This window comes from Planococcus citri, chromosome 1, assembly GCF_950023065.1.
Source record: "Planococcus citri chromosome 1, ihPlaCitr1.1, whole genome shotgun sequence".
In the NCBI taxonomy this organism is placed as follows: domain Eukaryota; kingdom Metazoa; phylum Arthropoda; class Insecta; order Hemiptera; family Pseudococcidae; genus Planococcus; species Planococcus citri.
This window is the reverse complement of record NC_088677.1, coordinates 20242895-20268461: the sequence shown is the minus strand read 5'-3', so window position 1 is coordinate 20268461 and position 25567 is coordinate 20242895. Positions and strand designations below refer to the sequence as shown.

At 33.1% G+C, this 25567-nt stretch overlaps 3 protein-coding genes across 3 annotated transcripts; 2 read left to right on the top strand and 1 right to left on the bottom strand.

Moving 5' to 3' along the window:
* The first annotated feature begins 3713 nt into the window (after positions 1-3713).
* LOC135849768 (clavesin-2-like) lies at positions 3714-15006 on the top strand. The gene is made up of 7 exons (XM_065370341.1): positions 3714-3893; positions 7520-7673; positions 13057-13216; positions 13696-13963; positions 14060-14170; positions 14264-14366; positions 14653-15006. Exons 2-7 carry the CDS (start codon positions 7535-7537, stop codon positions 14802-14804), a joined length of 933 nt encoding a protein of 310 aa, XP_065226413.1. The 5' UTR covers positions 3714-3893; positions 7520-7534; the 3' UTR covers positions 14805-15006.
* A 4091-nt stretch (positions 15007-19097) lies between these two features.
* On the bottom strand, positions 19098-20969 carry LOC135849767 (uncharacterized). Its single transcript, XM_065370340.1, has 5 exons — positions 20829-20969; positions 20411-20734; positions 20135-20327; positions 19886-20060; positions 19098-19802 (listed from the first exon to the last, which is right to left on the bottom strand). Exons 2-5 carry the CDS (start codon positions 20713-20715, stop codon positions 19255-19257), a joined length of 1221 nt encoding a protein of 406 aa, XP_065226412.1. The 5' UTR covers positions 20716-20734; positions 20829-20969; the 3' UTR covers positions 19098-19254.
* A 110-nt stretch (positions 20970-21079) lies between these two features.
* On the top strand, positions 21080-23409 carry Hsdl2 (Hydroxysteroid dehydrogenase like 2). Its single transcript, XM_065370339.1, has 8 exons — positions 21080-21342; positions 21417-21580; positions 21656-21869; positions 21958-22163; positions 22249-22446; positions 22532-22729; positions 22817-22942; positions 23027-23409. Exons 1-8 carry the CDS (start codon positions 21329-21331, stop codon positions 23137-23139), a joined length of 1233 nt encoding a protein of 410 aa, XP_065226411.1. The 5' UTR covers positions 21080-21328; the 3' UTR covers positions 23140-23409.
* Positions 23410-25567: the final 2158 nt, after the last annotated feature.

The window sequence follows — 25567 nt, the reverse complement described above, 5'->3', positions numbered from 1 at the left end:
CGATGGACAAGTTTTCAAACTAACCTATCCCACCTCTAAGTATCTAAAAAGAAGAAAAAATCAGCTATGAGTCATTTTCGAAGCAACACGTAGGTACCAAAATTTTATACCTACCGGTATAGGTATTACACTATGGATTTTTACCTATAACATTTGCGATGACCGAACGAAAGTGAAAGTGGAATACGAGTAAGTAATAATGACCTGAATCGACGATATACATTGGTGGGATGAAACTATGCACTATCCAGACGCAATTCGCATTAAAGAATCCGCATCAAAACGTAAACTCTGACTAATTTTATGATCACTGAACGGTAAATATGTTGAATAATCGATGTACGAGTACGAACTGTACGCGAATTCGTAATTTGTATGCGAGGGGGATGGACGTGTTTTATTACGAAATATAATGACTCGAATGGTCGAGATATATTTAATCAATGTGGTACAGGTACATAATATTCGATATGTTTTGCATATTTATGGCGATCGGCGATCGGTCTCCGAAAAATAAAACAGAGTGCTTCTGAATTGAACTCATTTTCCCTTTTCTGCTCAAATTTACATTTTTCCTACCAAAATCAGCCATAAACGTTTTCAAAAGTGGTACAAAGGGGCCGTAGCAAATTTTTCAAGTTGTGCATTCGGTCAGAGGTTGCGTACAATTTTTATAAAGCCACCTTGTGACCTATCAAAATAAGTTGAAATTTCGCGAGAAAAAAAAGAATGCTGGTGATTTTCTTTTTTGACCCTAACAAAAAATTGAAACGTCAACTCGTGATTTATTAAAACGAATTAAAATTTCGAAAAAAAAAGAAACTTCTAAAAGAATGTTGAGCTTTAAATATTATAAAAATTGAAAAAAAAAAACAAAAACCGACATGCCACATCATAGAATTTTGAAAGGAGCTTTAAAAAATTCCCTATCAGTTTTCGCCGACTTAACTAGTGGAACATAAAACCATCAACAAAACAGAAAAATTATGTTCATAGGTTGCCCAAGTCTAAAATATAGAAGTGCTACGGCATTTCAAAAATCGTCTTCTTCAACTTCGAAGATAGGTCCACCTTGGGAAGAATCTTCTTAATGCTCCCATCCAAAATTCTACACCATGCAGCTATCAATCAAATCCAGTTTTATTGATTAGTCACATGTTAATTTTTGAATTTTTGTCAATTTTTAAAAAAGTTGTCAAAAAGTGTCAATTTGTAAAAAAATTTGTCAAAAAGTGGCAATTTTTGAAGAAAATGACAAAAAATGCCAATTTTTAGAAAAGTTGTCAAAGAGTGGCAATTTTTTTAAAGAGTTGTCAAAAAGTGTAAATTTCTAGAAATATTGCAAAAAGTGCAATCTCCGTAAATTTGTCAAAAGGTGTCAATTCTTGAAGAAAATGTCAAAAAGTGCCAACTTCTATAAAAGTCGTCAAAAGTGGAAATTTTTGGATAAGTTGTCAAAAAATGGATATTTTTGATGAAAATGACAAAAAATGTCAATTTCTAGAAAAGTTGTCAAGCAGTGTCAATTTTTGAAAAAGTTGTCATGTCAATTTCTAGAAAAGTTGTCAAAGAGTGGCAATATTTTTGAAAAAATTGTCAAAAAGTGTCAATTTCTAGAAAAGTTGCAAAAAGTGCAATTTCTGTAAATTTGTCAAAAGGTGTCAATTCTTGAAGAAAATGTAAAAAAGTGCAAATTTCTATAAAAGTTGTCAAAAAGTGGAAATTTTTGGATAAGTTGTCAAAAAGTGTCAATTTTTGTACATTTCTCAAAAAGTGTCAATTTAAAAAAAAAACTAGTCAAAAAGTGTCAATTTTTAGAAAAGTTGCAAAAAGTATCAATTTTGGAGAAGTTGTCAAATAAAGTCATTTCATGGAACAGCTGTCAAAAAGTATCAATATATTATACCTATACCTACCTATAACTTGTCAAAAAAAATCAAAAACTGTCAATTTCTATAAAAAAAATAATTTCTAAAAAAGTTGTCCAAAAGTAGATATCAATTTAGGAAAAGTTATCAAGTAATGTCATTCTTTGGAAAAGCTGTCAAAAATTGACAACTTTTTATGTGACTTGTCAAAAAGTGTCAATTTTTGAAAAAGTTGTCAAAAAGTGTCAATTATTGAAAAAGTTGTCAAAAAGTGTCAATTTTTGAAAAAGTTGTCAATAAATGTCAATTTCTAAAAAAAAATTGTCAAAAAGTAGATATCAATTTTGGAAAAGTTATCAAATAATGCCATTTTTTGGAAAAGCTGTCAAAAAGTGCAATTTTTCATGTAACATGTCAAAAAGTGTCAATTTTTAGAAAAGTCGTCAAAAAGTGTCAATTTCTACAAAAAATTGTCAAAAAGTATCAATTTTGGAAAAGTTGTCAAATGATGTCATTTCTTGAAAAAGCTGTCAAAAAGTGTCAATTTTCAAAAATGTTTTCAAAAAGTGTTAATTTCTAGAAAAGTTGTCAAGAAGTGTCAATTCCTAAAATAACTTGTCAAAAAGTATCAATTTTGGAAAAGTTGTCAAATGATGTCATTCTTGAAAAAACTGTCAAATAGTGTCAAGTTCTTATGTGATTTGTCAAAAAGTATCAATTTTGGAAAAATTGTCAACTGATGTCATTTCTTGAAAAAATAACTTCCAAAAAGTGTCAATTTTTTATGTAACTTGTCAAAAAGTGTTAATTTCTAGAAAAGTTGTCAAAAAGTGTCAATTCTAAAAAAGTTGTCGAAAGTGTAATTTTTTTAAAAAGTTGTAAAAAAGTGTCAATTTTTAAAAAAATTGTCAAAAAGTGTCTATTTTTGGAAAAGTTGTCAGTCAATTTTTGGCACAATGGTGAAGAAGTGTCATTTTTGGCATAATTCTTAAAAGATGTCCATTTTGGTCAAAATTTTCAAAAAGTGTCAATTCTTGGTAAAATTGTTAAAAAGGGCCAATTTTTGCTAAAATTGTTGAAAATTTCTGGTTCTTGTCAAAATTAAGTACTCAAGAAACCCTCTTTTGATAAAATTGTCAAAAAAATTCCTATTTTTTAGTTAAATCATCAGAGAATGTCAATTTTTGGCGAGTTGGTGAAAAATTGTAATGTTTTTTCGTCAAAATTCTCAGGAAGTAGCTTTTTGATAAGACAGTCAAATAATGGTCGTAATTTTTGCCAAAATTGCTAAGAAATTTGTGCTTCTTTTCATTTCTTGCCAAAACGTTCAAAAAGCAAAAGCACTGATTTTTGCCTTGGATTCGATTATCGTTCCCCAACGTGTGACATCTGTCCAACAAAAAACAAAAAGTTTTTTTGAAAAATATAAAGACGAGAGTTGTTCAAAATTTTGAGTAGGTCCTGGTACCCGCCTGCTCCATGATCCGGGAAATAGTTCTCTTTCGCTGTCGATCGCTCAGACATGTGTATTAAGTAAAAAGTTCATATTCACGATCCGGATCCATCCCCCTTCCCTTTCAATTAACGACGATAAAAATTAACCATTATTATACATTCAGGTCGTTGTACTTGACACTACTTTGATCAACAATATTCATCTCCCATCCGAATTCGCGAACAGAGAAAAATAAAATCATGAAAACCAGTGAACTGAGATCCAATCACGTTCACTACAAAGTAGCGTCTCTCGTTATCACTGCAAAATTATAAGTAAACTCAGGCATAAACTCCGTCGAACCCCACTTTTTGTGAAAGTCTCACTTTATTACGATTGAAATAACACGCATTCGGCTTGAATATTAGACAAGTTATTATAGGTACGTTGAGTGCTCCTTGCAGTTTGTGTTCGAGTGGATTGTGCTGTGTCTCTGACGCGCGTCTCTGTGATCGTCTTTGATTCTTTATCGTTGGTTTTTCAATTCGGTGTTGACGGTGTTTCACGTGCTTCATCGTAGCAGTCTGAACGTAAGTGTCGACTATTTTTATAGCTAGTTTTGATTCCTGAAAACTGAAATATTAAATATGACCACGAATTTTTCGAACAGAACGACCATTTCTTTGAAATTCAAAGTTGCTTTGAAAAGCCTAGTTTCTTGCTAAACATTACTAATCAATTTTATTTCTCAAAAAAAAAGAAAATTCTCTCATTATTTTGGCAAAAATACCCAAAGGTCTCACTTTTTTCCAGGAATTTTCAAAAGTTTCCAAAAATATAGATAAAAATTTGCTGTTTTGACAAAAGTTGCAAAAAAAGTATCGTTGTCGTGTTTTTTGCTGAAATGGTTATAAAGTCTTGCTTTTTGCAAAAAATTGACAAAATTTTTCGTTTTTTAGCCAAATTTCTAAAAAAATATCTGTTTTTCCCCAAAAATTAAGTATCTAAGAATGAAGTTTTTTTTGCCAAAAATCACCAAAACGTCCAGTGTTTTATCAAAAAGTTGAAAAATAGTCCAATTTTTTTGGTAAAAATTGCAAAAATGACCAACTTTTTGAACAAAAATTGCAAAAAGGCAAATTTTTAAACAAAAATTTCAAGCAAATACGATATGTCTTTCTTTCTAACAAAAATTCACGCTTTTTGCATCATTACTTCCGAGTCTCATCCCCTCCTCCCCGCCTCCCAAAAAAATCACTCAACCAAAAGTGTAGATTTTTTGCCAAAAATTTTAAAATAAATCACTTTTTGCCAATAATTCCAGAAAATTGCTGCTTTTTGTGAAAATTGTCAAAGACTTAGGCACATTTTGCAAATTCAATTGCCAAGAAACTCCATGTCTTATTGAAATTATTGTTGAAGACTCGTTTTCTAACAAAAATAGCAAAAAGCTTCGTTTTTTGTCAAAAATTGCTAAAAATTGTGTGTTTTTTTTAAAGGAAAAATGTTCAAGTCTCACCATATTTCAAAATAGTCCTGATGTGTGGTTTTTTGCCGGAAATTGCTAAAAGAGCTTCTTTTACTGACATAGTTGAAATTGTCGCTTTTTACCAGAAATTGCAAAATTCTGACTTCGTTCCCCCAATAATCATGAAGTTGCACAAGAGTCCAACCTTTTTTTGAAAAAATAGCAAAAAGTTAGCGAAGTCCTGCTTTTTGCTAAAATTGTACAAGTTTCTATCGAGTTCCAGTTAGATTTCAATCGTAGACGAAAAATTCTTTTTTTAGAGATTTTTTTTTGTATTGAAATATTTTGTCCATGTTATATCACTTTTTTGTTACTTTTTCAAGATTTTTTTTTTAAAAAAAAATAATTATCTACGAGTCCTATTATTTTTCATCCACTTTGAATAATTTCCAAAAGCATTCGCCCACTTTACCTACTAATAATTTTGGATGCCAATTCTCAAAATTTCCAATAAAGGGAAACTAAAATCTCAAAATTTCAACAAAAAAAACCAGAACCAAATCAACAGCAAAATTTAGATGTTTTTAAAAACATTTTATAACAATAACCATTTTTGAAAATTTGAAATTATTTGGGCCTTTTGTCTCTGACTTTCTGTTCGTCAGGGTTGCCAACATAAGATATATCTTTCCAATTTGACCAAATTCTATAAGTATGTCACTTCATTTTGCTGAAATGCATTAACTATGGGCAAAATTTGCATTATTAAAATAGCACCTATGGTTTTTGGTCAATTCAGAGAGTACCTACATAGTTGCTAAACTTGAATTTATTCAATTCTGTCAATTTCGTTTTAGTAGTCTATGCAGAAAAATTGTCTCATTTCAGTCACTTCTTCTTTAATGAAAAAAAATTTGGAAATTCTTACGTTGTGCTCACAAAATATTCAACTCTCCCCCGTTGTACATCCCAAATGTCAACCCCCTGGGTCAATTTAAGGAGGCTCCAGTGATGACTCAAAATCAAATCCTCTTAAAACGGCGCAAAAAGACGTTTTCTTGCAGTTGTAAAGGGGTGAAGGGGGAGTTTAAAAAGTCTAAACTAAACCTCTAAAAAGGCACATCTCGATCATCCTCCGAATATACAGACCAAACTGCCTCCTGTAGATCAATTTGGAGGGGTGGGAGGCGTGACATACAATTTTATTGCTCTAAGAGAGTGATTTTTTGATATATTTTACAACTTTTGATTTCCTATCGATTGATTCTTAATTTGACCTTTTTGACGTTTTTTAATCCTCTCTGGCCCCTTCCAAAAATTAAGACATTCGCGAATTTTGACTGAATCTCAACCCCACTCAATCCCCTTTAATGCAATGCCAAACTAAGTCTAAATACTGAATTTGAGCCAATTTTGTTGAAATCCCTCCGGCTGAGGTGTTTTTATAGTCCAGCTGAAAAAAATCAGACATGCCAAAAATTGGTAAAAATGGTCTCCTGGGTTCCCAAAGGCCAAAACGAATTTTGGAACTGGTCCCTCCCCCTCCCCCAAATCCTGGAATTGTGATGGGATTCCCGATCTCGGAAAATTTATAAGCCTTAGTTTTCCTTTATTCTAAAAAACAAAATCAGGTTAATGAATAAATTAAATAAGTATGGTAAATGTGCACCTACTTACATATAAAAGATAAACTTCAACACGTACTTCGACCCTGAAACTTATGAGAAAATCTTCGCATTAGCATGGACACTCTAATTGCGTTAAATTTACTCTTTTATTATTGAGTCATCTCGAGTCTTTCTTTGTCTCAAACACAATTATATAATTTCATTTATTTTTAACATTAAATGACCGAATGTTATGGACATTTTGAACATTGATTCGTACACCTACTTAACCTTGTGGAAAAATTCATTTGATTCGATTATTTTACTCTTAACATTGAAATAACAATCTGCAAATCATCGACTAATATGTTTTTCCGTTCATCATTTTGATGAAGTTTCCTTTTCATTTGATAAATCGATTACGTGATATTTTTTACACATTAAAATGAAATAATCAATGAGATAATAATTATTTTCTGTACATCTTGGATGAAAAATTTTCACCCGAGTCGTACAGAATAGTATAAGTACAGGGGGTTTTATAGGCACTGTTTCCACAAAGACGAAAAAAAAACCTATGAGAAGAGAAAGTGCATACGATATTTGCTGGTCTGTTAGCAGCATACTCGTACCTACGTTAGTCAGCCTCCGATTTAAAGACACGAATCGAATCGGTCACCTACTTATGTATTTTAACATTTACCTAATTACATAACACCGCGTCGATTTCAATCTACCCACTAATAATTTCAGATGGTAACATTTATTATTTAATAAATAAGTCATGTATACAGTACATCCGACATTCTGCTATTTTAGCACTTTTTTTTATCGTCCATTTTGTTACCTCTCCTTCTCTTGTCACAATAATTGTAACAATTTTTTACGTAATGTCTGCTGCGGTGTCTTATAGGTAGGTAGAGGTACTTTGGCATGAGCACATGTAGAGCGTAACGTATCTTTCAAGAGACGTGATTTGATTCGAATAGGTACCTACTCGCAAAAGCGTAACTAGAAAATAGGATTTTTTGCCATCGCCACCGCGTAATTTTGTCTACAAAAACCTATTAGCGTGTAAATAAGCTGTATAGTACGTAGACGGGTAGACGTAGTATACTATATTATTGCATTCGTTTTACAGGTAATTTGAGCCAATATGACGTTGGTACAACCTACTCCAGAACAACAATCGCGCATTCGAGTTGAACTGAACGAAGATGTCAGCACCAGAGATAGTGATTTGATGCATATCAAGGATTGGCTCATGAGACAACCACATTTGCCCAATTGGGAAGGTAATCAAATACCGATTAGTTAAATGATCTCATTTTTCTAATGCCCATTATTGCTGTATCATCTTCCTGTACTTTGTACGTACGTATGTACTTCAAGTTGAAGTACAGAGCGGAAGTGTTATTACGTTTGTTTGATTTATTGGATTGGTTGATTATGGTGATTTGTACCGGATGGTGTAGAAATAGGTATAACGCCAAGTGTACCTATCTATTTTCTGTTTGGTTGGGAGATTTGCAATGAAATGAACCAAAAGTTGGGATTTTACTCAAGTTTGGACGACTTTTTCATTGGCAAACTCTGGGAAGTTTTCTCTCGATTTTTTCCAACTTTACCAGGAATTTTCTGCACTACCAAGGGTTACTTATGGGAATTTTTGAAATTTTTTCAATCATATCTTCTGAGCCAAAGGCCCATTATTTTCAGGTTTTAAGAGGTACTTTTGGACACTTCTTTCAGAGGTACAATCCTTAAGGAGCACTAGCTCTGATTGTGCAACTAGCAAGCTGAAGTGCCCAATCATATAAGGAATGAGAGGACTGAGGAGTGCCCAGAGCTAGGTAATCTACAAAAAAAATGTTTGCAATGGAACCATTTTGAAAATTGGGTACTACTAAAAAAAGCAAACTGAATTTCTTGGCGTCGCAAAAATTCAAGCCATACTTGACACTTTTTGTGAGTGGGGCTGTAGACTAAAGCGAAAAATAACCAGATGGACAAAAAATAGAAAATAGACACAGGTTGTCTCGTAATTTCACAGTCCCCCAACTACTAGATTTCCTTCTAAAACAACATATCACCTTTTTTAGTCGATCTAGAGCCTTCTGGTGCAATGAAAAATCTGAAAAATCCCAAATTAATTAAGTGCTTCAGAGCAACAAATTCATCTTCTGCTCCCAACTCGACTCGGTTCAACACTTCAAAGCTATCAATTTCCATTATTAAGCCACATACTTATTTCATACATAGGTACCTATGTATAATAATAAATAATTTTTGCTGACCTATGATGGGAGGCAAAAGAAAAGATTTTTTTTAAATATTCTCGTTCAAATTTAGAACACGAACCGAATTTTAATGATCTTGTAGAATTTGAAACGAGGAAAAATAAAATTCTCAGTATAATTCAAAAGTTGAGGAACCTATCAAAATAAAATTTAAAAATTCCACATTTTTCAGATATTTTCCAAAATTTTATATTGAATTTTAGGGAAATAAAAATCTTAATTTTTTTAAAACTCGTTTTCGTGAAATCCAGGATTTTTTCAATTTGAAGGGGGTTCTCAAAATTATGCAATTCAATTTCCATAGTAAAAATTATAACACATGGAGAAATTGTCAAATTCGGTCCAAATTCGGGTTAATGGTGAAGTTGGGCGTCTTGTATAATTGCGAAAAAAATTTTCGGAAGAAATTGACATAAAGGAGTGCATTCCACGCACATTGAGCCAAAATTTGCGAAAAACGGCTAGCACAATCAGGAGTAACTGAATTTCAAAGCCCCCCCCCGCCATTTCGTGTAGAAAATAAACAAAGTTTAGAATAATTTAAAAGTGACGTTTCAACCTATCAAAATGACTTGAAATTTTGCGAGAAATTCAAATATTTTCACGAAAATTTTTTTGTGCAGTTTTGAAGAAGTTTGAACCCAAAATAACGGGGGGGGGGGAGCATGCATGATTTTTTTGATTTCTGAAAAGTTCTACTGCGACCTATCAAAATAGGTTAAAATTTCGCGAGAAAATCGAATATTTTTACGAAAAAGTTGTTGAGCGTTTTTGAGAAATTTTGAGCCTAAAATGGAGACATGATTTTTGGAATATCTGAAAATGTCTAGTGCAGCCCATCAAAATAGGTTAAAATTTTGCGAGAAAATCGAATATTTCCACGAAAATGTTTTTGAGCACTTCTGAGAAATGGCTAGCCCAAAATGAGGGGGGGGGGGGTAGTTCATGATTTTTAGATTTCTGAAAATATTTACTGCGACCTATCAAAATAGGTTAAAATTTCGCGAGAAAATCGAATATTTCCACGACAATGTTTTTTGAGCACTTCTGAGAAAAGGCTAGCCCAAAATGAGGGGGGGGGTAATGATTTTTTAGATTTCTGAAAATATTTACTGCGACCTATCAAGATGAGGAGCTCATTGCAAAAATAGCCCTTGTCACACGACCTCTTAGAACCTGTGCAAATCCCAAGCTCTCCCTTGAGCGTACCCAGTATCATGAATGTGAACTTTCTAACGGAATTCCTCTCCGGGCTACTCAGGGTAGACCAACTTGACGGCCATTTCATCATCACAAGATGATCTCCGCAGTTGGCAATAGGTGCAATGAAGTGCATAGGGTCTAATTGTGGCGATGTGACAAGGGCTATTTTTGAAATGAGCTCCTCAAATGAGTTAAAATTTCGCGAGAACATCAGATATTTCCACGAAAACGTTTTTTGAGCACTTCTGAGAAATGGCTAGCCCAAAATGAGGGGGGGGGGGGGTGAATCATGATTTTTTGGATTTCTGAAAATATTTACTGCGACCTATCAAAATAGGTTAAAATTTCGCGAGAAAATCAGATATTTCCACGGAAATGTTTTTTGAGCATTATTGAAAAATTTCGAGCTCAAAATGGGATAATAATGATTTTTGGGATGTCTGGAAATGTTTACTGCGACTTATCAAAATAAGTTAGAATTTTCTCAAAAAATCGAATTTTTCCACGAAAATGGTTTTTGAGCATTTTTGATAAATTTCGACCCCAAAATGTGATTATGACTTTTTTAATTTCTGAAAAGGTTCACTGCGACCCATCAAATATGTTAAAAGTTTGCGAGAAAATCGAATATTTCCACGACAATGTTTTTTGAGCACTTCTGAGAAATGGCTAGCCCAAAATGAGGGGGGGTGGTTCATGGTTTTTTAGATTTCTGAAAATATTTACTGCGACCTATTAAAATGAGTTAAAATTTCGCGAGAAAATCAGATATTTCTACAAAAATGTTTTTAAAGCATTTTTGGAGAATTTCGAGCCCAAACTGGAGTCACAATTTTTGAGATTTCTGCAAAAGTGTCGGTACTTTTGACCAATCAAAATACCTAGATTAAAATTTCGCGAGAAATTTGACGAAAATGTTTCTTGGGCATTTTAAAAGAATTTGAGTCCGTAACAGGATGATAATTTCGGAAATTCTCAATTGAGATGTTATCTTCATAACATTTTTTCGAATACCTTACTATGGCACGGTTCGAAAATAACTCATCAATTCATCATATTTGACAAAATGTTAATCAACCTTGAAATCAAGTACCTACCATAGACCTACGTTGAACTCTTTTGTTTGTCTGAAATACGTGTTGCTTTTAGTACCTACTTATTACGGGTCATCAATTGAAAAAATATAATAATAATAATAATAAAACACTGCATCTTCCAGTTGCTGTGATTTAATTAACGCTAATTTTAACGATTAAACTGATGGATCTGTTCTGAGACAGTTCAAGGTTAATATAATCTTTCCCAATTGTACTGTAAAAATAAAACATTAATTAATTACCGATAGGCCTGACGATTTATTTGGTAAAGGACATAATTACTGATTTATATACCGTTACATGTTTCTCGCTTCAGTTCCCCAGTCATTCGAGTATAAAAAATCATCTCGTTTTGAATGGAATCAGCTGCTGTTCAGTGTTCGTACCGTTTCATTTTTTTTTTTTTTACGTAACATAATTGTCACTTTTCGGATAATTATTGCTGCTAAGAAGCATGGTAAACTAAAACGTAAACAACGCGTTTGAAATCTTTGAAATTATCATCTCTAATAATCTTTTGTATAAATTCTGAGAAATGAATATTGACAGCTGAAGTGAAGACATTTAGGTACTTATTCGTCAAGTTACATCACAGCAAAATTGTTGAAGTAATCGAATAGGAACTAACACTTAACAAAAAGTGAAAATAAATAACCTTGGAAAATCTCTGTACCTATAGGTTTTTTCGCATGACAACTTGCTGCAAATTGCACATGGCTTTTATGCTATTTCTGTATGAAGTGTTAATATGTCATTTAAATATTATATAGACGAGTGCTAGCTGCTAATGGATGTACATACAAAGGTGGCAAATTCTCTTCATGTGACACATTTCGATCATTCGTATGAATCGTATGACGTTTTTTCACGACTATTCGAAAAATTCACTTAATTTTTGGGTCAAAATGTTTCAAAAGTTCTTAAAAAATGTTTTGTATGGAGCAGTTTTGGATTTTCTGCTAAAATTTAGAACCATTTTGATACGTCGCTTGACATCATAATTGGGAATTCCCGAAATTATTAGAAATTATGGACTCAAAATTTTTCCAAAATGCCCAAAAATCTTTTCGTGGAAATTATTCGGGTTTCTCGCGAAATTTTAATCTATTTTGATAGGTCGGATCCCCCTTTTTAGAAATCACAAAAATCATGACCCCCCCCCATTCTGGGCTTGAATTTTTTTTAAGATGCTCGAAAACCATTTTCGTGGTAATATTTGATTTCCTCGCAAAATTTCAACCTGTTTTGATAGGTTCCAGTAAATATTTTCAAAAATCAAAAAAATCAGGACCCCATTTGGGGCTCAAAATTTTTCAAAAATGCTCAAAAAATATTTTTGTGGAAATATTCGGTTTTCTCGCGAAATTTTAACCTATTTTGATAGGTCGAACCCCCCTTTTTAGAAATCACAAAAATCATGACCCCCCCCCCCATTCTGGGCTTGAAATTTTTTTTAAAATGCTCGAAAAACATTTTCGTGGTAATATTTGATCTCCTCGCAAAATTTCAACCTGTTTTGATAAGTTCCAGTAAATATTTTCAGAAATCAAAAAAATCAGGACCCCATTTTGGGCTCAAAATTCTTCAAAACTGCTCAAAAATAATTTTCGTGGATATATTTGAATTTCTCGTGAAATTTTAACCTATTTTGATAGGTCGCAGTAAACCTTTTCAGAAATCCCAAAAATCATGTCCCCCATTTTGAGATCAAAATTTTTCAAAAATTCGCCAAAAATATTTTTGTGGGGGTACTTGATTTTTTCGCGAAATTTTAACCTATTTTCATAGGGCGGAGTACACTTTTTCAGGAATCCAAAAAACCAAGCCAAATTCGATTTCTGGAGCACTTTTTTCTATGTAGTTGGACTTCAGAAAAGTCCAACAAATCTGTTTATTATCTTAAATGTTAACATCAACGCGAAACATTAGCGTAAGAAGAACATTCCTATGTAGGTTAAAAAATGTACGTTCAAGGCCAATGAAAAAAAAAATAGAATTTAAAAACGTTAAAATTTTCATTATTAAAACCAATTTGCGACGAAAAGACGTTTAACATAATCGTAAATGTTGATATTTAGATGATGCAAGAATAATGACCTTCTTGCGCGGTTGCAAGTTCTCGCTCGAGAAGACAAAGAGAAAGTTGGATATGTATTTCACAATGAGAGCCGCAGTTCCTGAATTTTTCAGCAACAGAGACCCGACACTTCCAGAAATCAGAGAAGTCATGAGAATAGTGTAAGTATTGGAAATTTTCTAAATATTCGATAGGTACCTACCAAGACCTACGTAAAATCGCCATCGACCAGTTTCAAAATTTAGATAGGTTAGGTACCTGTCGAACGTTTCATCTCACGTGTATTCTTCATACTCGTCGACAATCGTCGTACCTATCTAGATTAAATAGGTAGATCATGGTGCGATGATATCAGCACTTTTTCAATACAGTTATATTTGTACTTAATTGGTAACGTTTGGAAGCAAAAAATTTTAACCATGACACATTTTTTACACGTTATTAACGCTCATCTACATATGCAAGAGTACTTATAAACATACGAGAAGCAGTATCTGTCCTAAAAGAAATTGTTATAGTTGTTTCATAACTGGAAAAGAATTTCTCGTATATTTTGGAGTGAAAAAAATTAAACGAATAAAACAAGGGAAGTAAAATGAAAAAATTTTCACACTCATGATGCTCTTGAACATTTTTACAGAAACATTCCTCCATTACCAGGCCTTACAAAAAATGGCCGGAGAGTGGTCATAATGAAAGGAGTAGATATGGAGCACGTTGCTGCAACTGTAGCCGATGCAATGAAGGCTGTTTTAATGATCGGCGATATTCGTTTAAAAGAAGAACAAATTGGAGTAGCCGGTGATGTTTATATTTTAGATGCTTCGGTCGCCACTCCTACAAATTTTGCTCAACATTTCGCCAAGTTTACGCCGGCTTTGCTGAAGAAGTTCTTTATTTGTGTGCAGGTAAAGAGATGAGTAAAACTTTACTGCTGGTCGAATGAGCCTGAGGCAAATGTGTGTTTGATAACTTGCTTATTTGTCGCATCATATGTTTTGTAGGAAGCTTACCCAGTTAAAGTGAAAGAAGTTCACGTCATCAATGTATCACCTTTGGTTGATACAATCATCAACTTCGTGAAACCTATTCTTAAAGAAAAATTACGTGAAAGAGTAAGATACCGAATACAATAGTTTCAATTATCATTTCAATGAACGTAGGTATTGTTCGTACTTAATTTATTGGTACTGAATTTTTTGCACTAGATTTACGTTCACCAAGATCTTCAATCTTTGTACGAAACCGTACCAAAAGAAATCCTACCAGAAGAATATGGCGGTTTTGCTGGTCCTATCGCTGAAATAAATCGTAAGTTTCTATACCATTCCATATTTAAATAGGTACCCAACTACCCATCTCACCGGATATAATTTTCCAATCGAGTAAACTGTAGAAAAATAATAAATCCTGACACAATAAAAAACAATAATATAATTTTTGAAATCATCTACCTGAAATAAAATATTGCCAAGAGCGAGAAAAACCTATACCCAAGTGCTTGATATTATGTTCGAGTAATTGGGTTTTTTCAAAATTACCCAACTATTTAATAATTGTAAGTACCTACTTACACCAATTTTGTGTGTGTTGACAGAGCAATGGTACGAAAAAATGTGCAGTTACCATGACTGGTTCGCAGCTGAAGAGAAAATTAAAGCGGATGAATCGAAAAGACCCGGAAAACCCAAAACTCACGATGATCTTTTCGGAATGGAAGGTTCTTTCAAGCAGTTATCCATCGATTAAGTTTCCTGGCACAATGATACCTATTTATCTATAATTAAATTTTCTTCTCTTCCTCTTTTTTTTTACTCGCATGAAACATGAAACGATTCCGTATTATGATCAATTTTCTATAATATTTTTAAGCCAAAGACATTACTGTATAAATCTATTTTATGTATGTCGCAAAATTCATGTATTACCAATAAATGTTATCGTACTTATACATATAAAAAACAGATTTTTCACACCGAATTATATTTAGGTATTATGCATAGATTTCGAAACAATTTTTATAAAAAATTCGTTTTCCTGTAGCTCAAACTTAATGATTTTTTGGTTGAATTTTAAAATCGATGAGTCCTCTTGAAAATCATCAAATTCAAATTTTTATGGAATCGAATGAGACTAGGTAAAGTACAATTTATGTAGACAGGCAGTTTTCTGGTCAGTGATCAGCTTCAATCACTTCAATTTTTATTGGAATCTAAAATATGTACCTCTACCTTGTCATAAGATCACATTTGAGGTACCCGGCTATAGCGCCCAAAAAATTTGAGACATGGGTAAAGAATGAAAGTGAAAATTGAATTTTCAATTTCTAGCCCAACTTTTCTTGATGCTTAGGAAAGTTTGAAAAATGAATAGAGAAAAATTCTAAAAATGTTGAATGCTTCGAAAATTCGATTTTAGTTGGTCGGAATTATTGAGAATTAGGTAAAGTAAATTCCAGCGAATTTTTAAAAAAATGTATTTTCAACAAAACTGTACAATAATTATTTTTCTGCAAAAAAAAAAAAATTGCAACTTTCAGCCTCTGGTTACTAGAACCTCACTTAGTCTTACAAATAAATTGGTTGTTGAAAAATTAAAATAAAATTTGGCTAAATTAATTGGTGGCAACAAAAATGTACCTAGTGAAGTCTGAATATAAGCAGCATCTTCGATCGTTGCTGACATGCTGACTGCTGAGACATAACTTTCATTTTCAGTTTGTTGAAGTTGCACGCTCAGAAGCCCCGAGGGATGAGATGCTATTTTTGACCCACAAATGCTGAAAATGTGAGAAGAAATATGAAAAAAGGTACAAAAAAAGTGTATTTTTCTAAATTTAAAAATACATTTAGAAGACCTTTAAAATCTGGTTTTTTTTTTCATTTTTTTGTTCAAAATTTAAAATTACATTTTGAAAAAGTTCAAAATCAATTATTCAAGTTATGAATATACAAGAATAAATTTCGAGTTAAAAATGATTTTAAAAGTTTGAAAAAGTCAATTTTTCTCAGATTTTTCACAGTTTTTGACATCTTAGGTGTCAAAGTCACAATTGCTTTCTTCTCTTCCCCTCTTCTTTAATTACTTGTTTGGGAAGTACTTTTGAAGTTTCGAGATCTTTACACTACGTAGGGTGGCTAGCTGGTTACTCGTTGATGGCTTTTCTTTTTTCTGTAATCTGTAGTCGGTGGATTTTTTTTACTTCTAAGTTTCCGGAGTTTCTGTAGCTTCAGCTGTGAGCTCTTCTTGTTTTTCAGTTGCACGTTTTCGCTTTAGGTATAGTTATTTCCAAATTGCACTCTGTTTCTTTTACTACATCTTTGCCTTCTTTGGTTATTAATTCATGAAAAGGTTTACGTATGTGCTACTAAATCTTATTGTTTTCTGAGTCAGATCCGAACGGCGAACACAAATCTCTATCCATTTTAAATAGGGTACCACTAGCTTTCTAGGCTTAAACCCTCAGCAACAATTGGCCCAGGAAAGGAGTTGGCACGTGGTTCTAATATCATATAATAACACCGAATTTTTTAACATCACTTTCAACAAATTAGCGACATAAAATGACATTTTTTTCAAATGCAAAGTGATGATAACGAGTAATTCCTGTGAACAAATTTATGAACGAAAATTAGAATTTCAAAATCAATTTCTGATGATAGAAGAAGGTAATTGGAAAAGTTACCTTCTATAATGGTTTATTGAAAGTGGACAAGTATTCGTCCCATTTTTAAAATAGAAATTCTGTGTCCTTTACAACTCTGTTTTGGCCATCAGGAGTGGAGTTTTCCGCTGAAAGCACCAATTCATCGTAGCAGTCAACATTGGTTTTCGAATAATTCATTTTCAGCAATCCAAACATTCCATCAGGTGCGAACTTTGTGTGGCCAGTCATCAAGAAATGTGAGTAATTCGATTCGCTAGTTCAAATACAGTCTGATTTGATTTTGTAAATAATACATATATCATAGCATCATTTTTGTTTTGGGCAACACAGTTATCAACAAATAGGATCAAATTACTTTTTTGAGGCGCGATTTACTCCAAGTAATGGTCCAACATGCTGATAGTGCTAATTTAAACCTTTGCCACAATCATGGCTTTCTTCAATTAGGAAATTATGCTGCGTTTTTGTACTCGCATAAAATATGCCAAAAATACAGTATTTTCCAAGAGATCCAAAGTAAGCAGACCCGCTCTGCTGAGGGCTGCTCGGATAGCTGACACTTGGCGCAAAATCAAAGTACAGTAATGAGGGTTCATGGGTGAATTTCTTTGCAACATTGCTTATAAAAATTACGTTGAGCTTTAGCATGTTGCAAATGCTGCAAAAATTTTTCCAAACGTGACACTTGCTGCTGGGCACCTTTGTTGAAATTTTTACCTGATGACAGGCTGTTTTCTTGACAAATATCACAGAGATCGTCGGCAGGTTTCATATGCGTTATAATGTAAGGGCAATACTTCCTCCAAATTTCACAAAATGTCTTGAGTGATACTTCAAAGGGGTTCGTCTTCAGCACTTTCAGCAGTGCAGAAGCGGCGATAAACAAGTGGTTTAGAATCAGTTGATGGCAATTTTATTATCTTCATGTCTCTGAAATTTGGTAGGTTTGCTCACTTTTTGCGACTTCAAACTTGAAGAACTTTTTAAGTTTTTAATGATGAAAGCCCCAGTCTCAATAAAAGAAAACACACAGAAAGAGGACAAAATTTTGCATTTTTTGCCGAAATCGAAATCAGAGGGAACAACCAGAACAACTAAAACAATTTGAATTTAGAGAAAGTTGTAAACCACTTTGAAACCATAACCTGAAAGTTACCTTTTTCACCAGGAAAAAAAACATTTCAAAATTACATCTGAAAACGTTTTGGAACCAGAACGAATCTACATAGAACCACTTATTTTCAAAGTTGCTAAAACAGGATGTCTACTGGAATTTCATTTTCACTACCTTTCAAAATAAAAATCACTACCTTCCAAAATATTTTTAACCCCCTCCCCCCTCCTCTTATACACGAACGATTTTTCATTTTTTTTTTTTTTTTTTTGGTTTGAACTTTGTAATTTTTTACAGAGGTGTAAGTACACGTTTTCATCAATTTGAAATCAATTCGATGATTTTATAACTATTAAAATGAGCGAACTCAAAAAATTAACAAAATCAACTATTTCGAGAACAAAATTCTTTCGAATATGAATGATGAAGGATTTTTTAACAATTTTTAGCAGTGATTTTTCGGGGTGTCTAGTGGAACAAAATTTCAAAATAAAAAATCAGGACTTTAGCAGGTCATATTTCTTAAACACTTGGGGTTTTTCAAGAGCTTCAAACATCTCAGGATTTTTTTCAAGCAAGCGGATGTCGAGGATATAATTTTGCCATTTCAATTTTTGATTTTATTTTTACCTTTAAGGTTCTTGTTACTGTAATAAAATTAGGCGAATAAAGAACTTTTTTCAAAATAAAAAATTCAAAAAAATAATGGGAAACCCTATTTGGAAAAAAAGATACCAATTTTACGAAAAAGCTATCGAAAATTAGAATTTCGAGGGATATAAAAACGTTGTTTTCTTGGGTGATGAATGAAGTTCATTATTTTTGCTTCAATGTCACAATTTTAAAACTTGAATTATTATTCAAAAAAAAAATTCAACTTGAAAAGTAGCCCGAGCGAAGCGAGGGCAAAAGCTTTCAAAAATATGTAGGTAATTCGAGTTCTAAAAAAGTCAACAAAATAATATGATCCATTATTTACAAAATTTTTCTTCCACTTTTCTCATTTTTCACTACCTTTTAAGAAAAATAGCTGAAAATCACTACTTTTTCACTACTTTCACTACCTGGTAGACACCCTGTAAAAACAACCATCCATCAATTAATCCATTTTCAAAATGAAAATTCATATTCAACGAAGAATCCGAGGTACCCCTAGATTGATTTCAATGGTTGATAGTAATCACAAAATAAATTTCTGGTCGTTAAGTATTAACTGCAATACTTGAGCCTTTGATCGTAACTGCAAATGAATGAAAAATACTCAATACTGTACCGAAGTTTGAAACAAAACATATAGGTACGTATTTAAATTGTTACAACATACGCATCGATAAAATAAAACTGATCTACAGAAAAAAACGTTCTCTCAACTTAATATCACAGAAATTACTGAATAACAGCACACAGCCCCAATAAAATTAGCTACTCGTAAACAGACCAGGAACTCTGTACAGAAAATGACCGACATCATTATAAAATCGATCTTCAACTTGATACAGTTTATTTCGTTTCCATTGGTCTTTAGGTATCTCAATACGTAATGGAAATTTGTCGTTCATCTGAGGCAACGAATTCTCATAAGTTTTATCCACAACTTCAGCTTCGGCTAAATAATCAGTTTCGGGAACAATATCCACGTTCGGTTTAGATTTAGACGCAGGTAAATATTTCTTCTCCATTTCGACTATAAGCTTAGATAATTCAGAAGCTCGTTCGGGATGAGCTTTTATATTATCGCGTAACTTATCCAACGTGACAGATTTATGGGAACTTAGTTTATATTCTTCGGTGATCATTTTAGGCTGAAATTTTGTATCTTCGTATACTGCTTTATTGTTATGCGGATCTATTTGTATTTTACTAGGTTTCGATTTAGTTAGCTCGTATTTTTCGACTATACTACCGAATTCTTTGTTTTTCAAGTTCAATTCGAAGTTCGGTTTAGAAGGTAGATATTTTTCAATCACTGGAATATTTCAAAAAAGGTATCAGATCATAATCAGACTCAAAGTGACATATTTTGAATAAGAATAGAGTATTATTAATTACCATGCTGTGGCGTTTCGAAAGATACTCTATCGACGAACTTTTCGTAATGACTGCGTAATTCTGGACTTAAATCTAGTTTACCCTCGTTGAAAAGCTTCCAGTTACGTTTGGCCATCTGATCGTGTTTTTTCACTTGCTCAACTGTATAAGCGGTGAATGGCGAACGTAGAATTTTCTGAGATCATAACACAACTCGGATTAATGATCGTACAAGACCACAAACGAATATATATAGCATGAAGAGCTAACTTTGGCTATCTCAGGTGTGACTGGAAAACTTTCGGATAATTTTTCCACATCCCAATTCTCCGGATCGTTTTCATGCAAAAGTTTCATATCTTGTTTTTCACAATACAGTACCATGTTCGGAAGTTTAGGTTCCATGAAGTACTTTCGTTTAATATTATTCAACGATGAACGACAGAATTCACTACGGGATAATCTACGAACAAAAAATTTGCCATTAGAGCTAATCCACTGATCGTATACGAAATACGAATACTGAAAAACAGTATTCCAACTTACTGCAATTTTTCTTGAAACTGAGCGTGGTAATTTTCCAAGCCGATGGTAGAGTCTTCGATGTAGTCGTAGTCAAGATCTGGATTTAGTTTACCTTCGCGTTCCTCAATCAAATGTAGAGCACCTCCAGCGCCCGTATTACTTTTACGAATTTCTTTTAATCTGCAACGTTTTGCATCGTCAGAATCTTTTGCTTTGGGAGTGCGTTTCTTCAATTCAAATGTATAACCTCCTCGTAACAGCCTCGATGAAGTATTAGATGGAATTTTAGGACGAAGATACAAAGAAATGAGTTTTTTAGATAACATGGTAGTGAATCGGCGAGATCTGTAAGAATGTGATATACGAAAGTGTATTAGATAGGTACGAAAAACAACCATTTATGGATTTTTCGATAAATGGAAGTAAGAAGATTACCTACCTTTATGAATGCATAAATTTTAAATAATTCTTCGATTTAACGCGAAATTTCTTCGTTAAAAAGTCTCACAATTTCAAAGTTTTTCGCAAAATGTTATCAAAAAATGTTGTTTACGTTCTACATCCTACAAATCCGAATTCATTCATTCATTTTACAAGTTGAACGACGACTCACGAACTCACCCGAACCTTTCCGATTCGCAATGTAAACTTGCCCTTTGATATCAATCACCTTATCACTACTAAAAATTTGAATTCATTATTTGAGTACAGACTGTATACGTACTCAAACCTCATCCTCTTCGTTTATTTGATATCAAATACCTTACAAACCTGTTGCTTACATGGCGAAGTCGAATGTGACGTTGAGCTACTAATTTAGAAAACGAGTTTTCACTGACCAGTATCGTGGTTTCATGAGGTATTCGAACCATTCAACCTGTACCTGGTTAAAATAGTGCTTTCTAATTTCTCATCGGATTTCCGTCCATTGTTTTCAACATGATTAACACAGGGTTCGTATTGACACGTATTATTCATTACTACGTAATGTATTAAAATATTAATTCCGATCTAATTTTCATCGTAGGAAACTTTCAGGTTTGACTATCTTCATTACTGGAGCAAGTCGTGGAATCGGCAAAGAAATCGGTAAAAAAGCTGCCAAAGATGGTGCTAATATAGTAATAGCTGCGAAAACAGCCGAACCTCATCCCAAATTACCTGGTACTATTTATACAGCAGCGAAAGAAAGTAAGTTTACGATGTCAATTGTCAGCTACATACTTAACAGAAACAGTGTTTCATTTCAATTGATGTATTTTATAGTCGAAGAAGCTGGTGGAAAATGTTTACCTTGTATCGTCGATGTTCGTGATGAAAATCAGGTCGCTTCTGCTGTTCAAAAAGCGGTTGAAAAATTCGGCGGGATCGATATCGTTGTTAATAACTGCAGCGCTATTTCTATGACCGGTACTCTGGATACTGATATGAAAAAATACGATTTAATGAACCAAGTTAACGCTCGAGGCACTTTTTTAACGTAAGAAGTTCGGTTTCTCGCCACATTCGTCGATAATAATGACCGAATATTTGTCCAATTAATAACGTTGTGTACTGTTCAACTCTAGATCGAAATTATGTCTTCCATATTTGCTGAAAAGTCGTCATCCGCATATTCTGAATATAAGCCCTCCGATCAACTTGAACCCGTTATGGTTTAAACAACACGTAGCTTATACGATCGCTAAATACGGTATGTCCATGTGCGCCTTAGGAATGGCTGAAGAATTCAGAGCTGATAAAATCGGAGTTAATTGTCTATGGCCTAGAACTGGTATTATATTTTGCATTACAATCCTACGTCTTTAGGAAATTAAAATTGCATTATTTGAATGATCATTAATCTGTTGATGTTTCAGCTATTTATACTGCTGCGATGGAAATGCTGGGTGGAAGTGAATCTGCTAATGTTTCTCGAAAACCGGAGATAATGGCTGATGCTGCGTACGCGATACTTTGTAAAGATCCGGCTGTATGTACAGCTAATTTTTTCATCGACGATGAAGTACTATCCAAAGCAGGAATATCTGATTTCGATCAGTATTTGATTGATCCATGTAATTATTATCACATTTTTATCACTCTAAGCATTTTGATGACGATGAACTGTATAATATCTGTACGTTTTAAAATTATTTACAGCTAACCGAGATAAACTCCTGCCTGATTTCTTTTTGGATGACATTCCACCTCAATTCGGAGACGGAAAGGTAGCTTCAGGTAAACCAGACGGAGAGAGTTTGGAAGGTAAAGTCGATCATATCTTCAACATCATCAAACAGAGTCTTTCCGAAGAAATCGTACAAAATACAAGAGCTATATATCAATTCAATACCACTGGTAAGTAATCGATTACTTTGCTCGTAGATCCGTAATTTACTATTTTTTTTTTTTATTAATTATTATATTTAAAATTTCATTTTTCAGATGGCAAACGATCTTGGTTCGTTGACTTGAAGAATGGAAGTGGAAATGCTGGCAATGGACCAGCTCCCGTCACCCCGGATGCTACATTAACTGCTAATTTGAACGACGTGTTCGATATAATCACCGGTAAAGTTCGATTTAATCGAGTATAAAATATTCTCATAATTAATATTCGTGTTTTTGATCACATTTTCATGTTTTTATCTTCAGGTAAAGTGAAACCAGTAAACGCTGTGTTTTCTGGAAAACTGAAAATTGCTGGAAATATGGAAAAAGCCATCAAGTTGGGAAAACTGATGACTCTTTTGAAATCAAAATTATAAATCTTTTTAGATAATTTGCGTGATATCATGAATTGAATTCTACGGTTCTGTGTGATTTTGAGGAGTTACGGGTGTAGCAATTTATATACGAATTGTAGATGTTATAATGTTATTTATTTTTTTCTCAAACTGTATCTAGGTAAAAGGCTGGTTTTATACTTGTATTTTTTTTTTTTTAATTCAGTATTTATTCATTTTTAAAATGTTGTTATTTTATATAAACCCATACTTATTTCATGCGAATAAAATCTGTGTTTTTTTTGTGTTTTATTTTGTTCGTTGATTTTTTTTTATTCCGATAATTGTGAACGAACAATGCGGTGGACGGTTTGTAATTTGAGTAAATGTTGGCGGTTTTGTTTTATCAATTTATTATCGTTTCGATCATTCGATGTAACGACTTTCATAGATTAGGTTTAAAGTATGCATGAATAAAATTACATTTCAAAGTACCTAATAAAATATATCATCTATCTTAATAATCCTTAAAATGTTAGTAAGGTCTCAATAATTGTACATCCTACTCGATCAAGATCTTGAAGCAATTTCATGATTGATTGTTATTCTAAAAGCCCCTTTCCGAAGCTCACAGTTCATAATTTATTTTTATTTTTACTGTATTTACTGATGACTCATTTTTGTATGTAAGTAGATGTAAGTATTGAATTTTTTTAGTTTTTTATATCTCCAATGTACGAATCGTGATACATTTCGATCAAAAATTCCTTAATGCTCAATTTCTTCTTTTTCAGCGGAACATATTGACCCGCAGTTGCTTTATCTCTGTTTAAATACATTCTAAAAGGTATGTAAACAAATGTAAAAAAAATACTAAGGAACATAACTTTGGTATAGAGATTTACTCCATCGATGTAATCTTGAACAACATTTGTTTTCTTCAGTTCTTGCAATTCAACCGCACCAACTCTGTCTCGCAACTGATAACATCTAGAAATAGGTACATAGGATAGGTAGGTAATAATAATATCGAAGATTATGCACCGGAAAATAAAATAAATCCATGTTTAAACTTACGAATAAGTCTTATTCAAGTCGATGTCTTCAACTGGAACGAAAATGATTTCATTTAGATCGTTTAACGTAATTCGCCTGTTGGATGCTTTCTCCACATTTTCCTTAATCCAAAGTTTTCCTCCGACTGACCACTGGACTGGAGCATCTTTGTATAAAAGACTATTATTCCGTTATAAAATTACAAACGATTGAATTTATGAAGAAAAATATATCACGATCCTATTTATAAAATGGCGGCCATTTTGATTGACAGGTCAGCTGAAATCGCAAATTTTGCGTTCCAACATAGGACTTGCACAACATTTTTCAAACCGTACAAAGGTAGATCGAAAGATCAGGAAAAAATTCATCACCTGTCAAAATTTCAAGCGCTAAAGTGCGTTTTTCGATTTTTGGTGAATTTTTGAAAATCAAATTTAGCCCAAAAATGAGGGAAAAAATCAAAATTTTACCAAATTGATCAAGAAAGCTGAAATTTGGGATATACCCTATTTTGGACATGCCAAATCGATTGGAAACTGTTTCAAACCGTTTTGAGCAGTTCTGGAGCCTCCAGCAAATTTTTGAAACTCGAAATTTCAACAAAATTTCATCAAAATGGATTTGGAAAGCTGAAATTTATTCTGCTAACTAATTTCAATGCACTACGAAGTACTGCAGGTAAATTTCAAGTCATTTTGGAGCCTCTAGCGATTTTCTGAAAATTACTGGAGCCTCCAGCAGATTTTTGAAACTTTAAATTTTTACAAAATTTTATCAAATTTAATGGAGATGGAAAGCTGAAATTTACTCTACACACTCCAATTTTAACACCCTCTGAAGACGAGTTCAGGTGGGTTCAAGTCATTTTGGAGCCTCCAGTGACTTTTTGAAAATTACTGGAGCCTCTAGTAGATTTTTGAAACTTTCCCGCAACATTTTACCAAATGGAGTTGGCAAGCTGAAATTTACTTCGCAAAGTAATTTCAATACTGAAGTCGACTGCATGGTGGTTTCAAATGGTTAAGAAATTTCCAGTTACTTTTTGGAAATTTCAATTTTTCAAAAACGCCATTCGACCTTTCAACAAGTTGCTGGAGGCTCCAAAACGACTTGAAATCCACCAGCAGTCGACTTCGTAGCGTATTGAGATTAGTTTAAGCAGAATGAATTTCGACTTTCCATCTCCGTTTGATGAAATTTTGTAAAAATTGAAAGTTTCAAAAATCTGCTGGAGGCTCCAGTAATTTTCGAAAAATCGCTGGAGGCGCCAAAACGACTTGAAATCAATCTGCAGTTGACTTTGTAGCGTACTAAAATTAGTTTGCAGTGTAAATTTCGGTTATCCAACTCCATTTGATGAAATTTTGTGGGAATTTCCAGTTTCAAAAATCTGCTGGAGGCTCCAGAACTG

Coding starts and splice junctions, on each gene's coding strand:
- LOC135849768 (XM_065370341.1), top strand. CDS start 7,535: ATGACGTTGGTACAACCTACTCCAGAACAACAATCGCGCATTCGAGTT. Junction 13,217..13,695: donor AGAGAAGTCATGAGAATAGT/GTAAGTATTGGA, acceptor ACATTTTTACAG/AAACATTCCTCCATTACCAG. Junction 14,171..14,263: donor AAGAAAAATTACGTGAAAGA/GTAAGATACCGA, acceptor TTTTTGCACTAG/ATTTACGTTCACCAAGATCT.
- LOC135849767 (XM_065370340.1), bottom strand. CDS start 20,715: ATGTTATCTAAAAAACTCATTTCTTTGTATCTTCGTCCTAAAATTCCA. Junction 20,328..20,410: donor CAGTTTCAAGAAAAATTGCA/GTAAGTTGGAAT, acceptor TTTTGTTCGTAG/ATTATCCCGTAGTGAATTCT. Junction 19,803..19,885: donor TTTCGAAACGCCACAGCATG/GTAATTAATAAT, acceptor GAAATATTCCAG/TGATTGAAAAATATCTACCT.
- Hsdl2 (XM_065370339.1), top strand. Junction 22,447..22,531: donor TCAGTATTTGATTGATCCAT/GTAATTATTATC, acceptor AATTATTTACAG/CTAACCGAGATAAACTCCTG. Junction 22,943..23,026: donor CGTGTTCGATATAATCACCG/GTAAAGTTCGAT, acceptor TTTTATCTTCAG/GTAAAGTGAAACCAGTAAAC.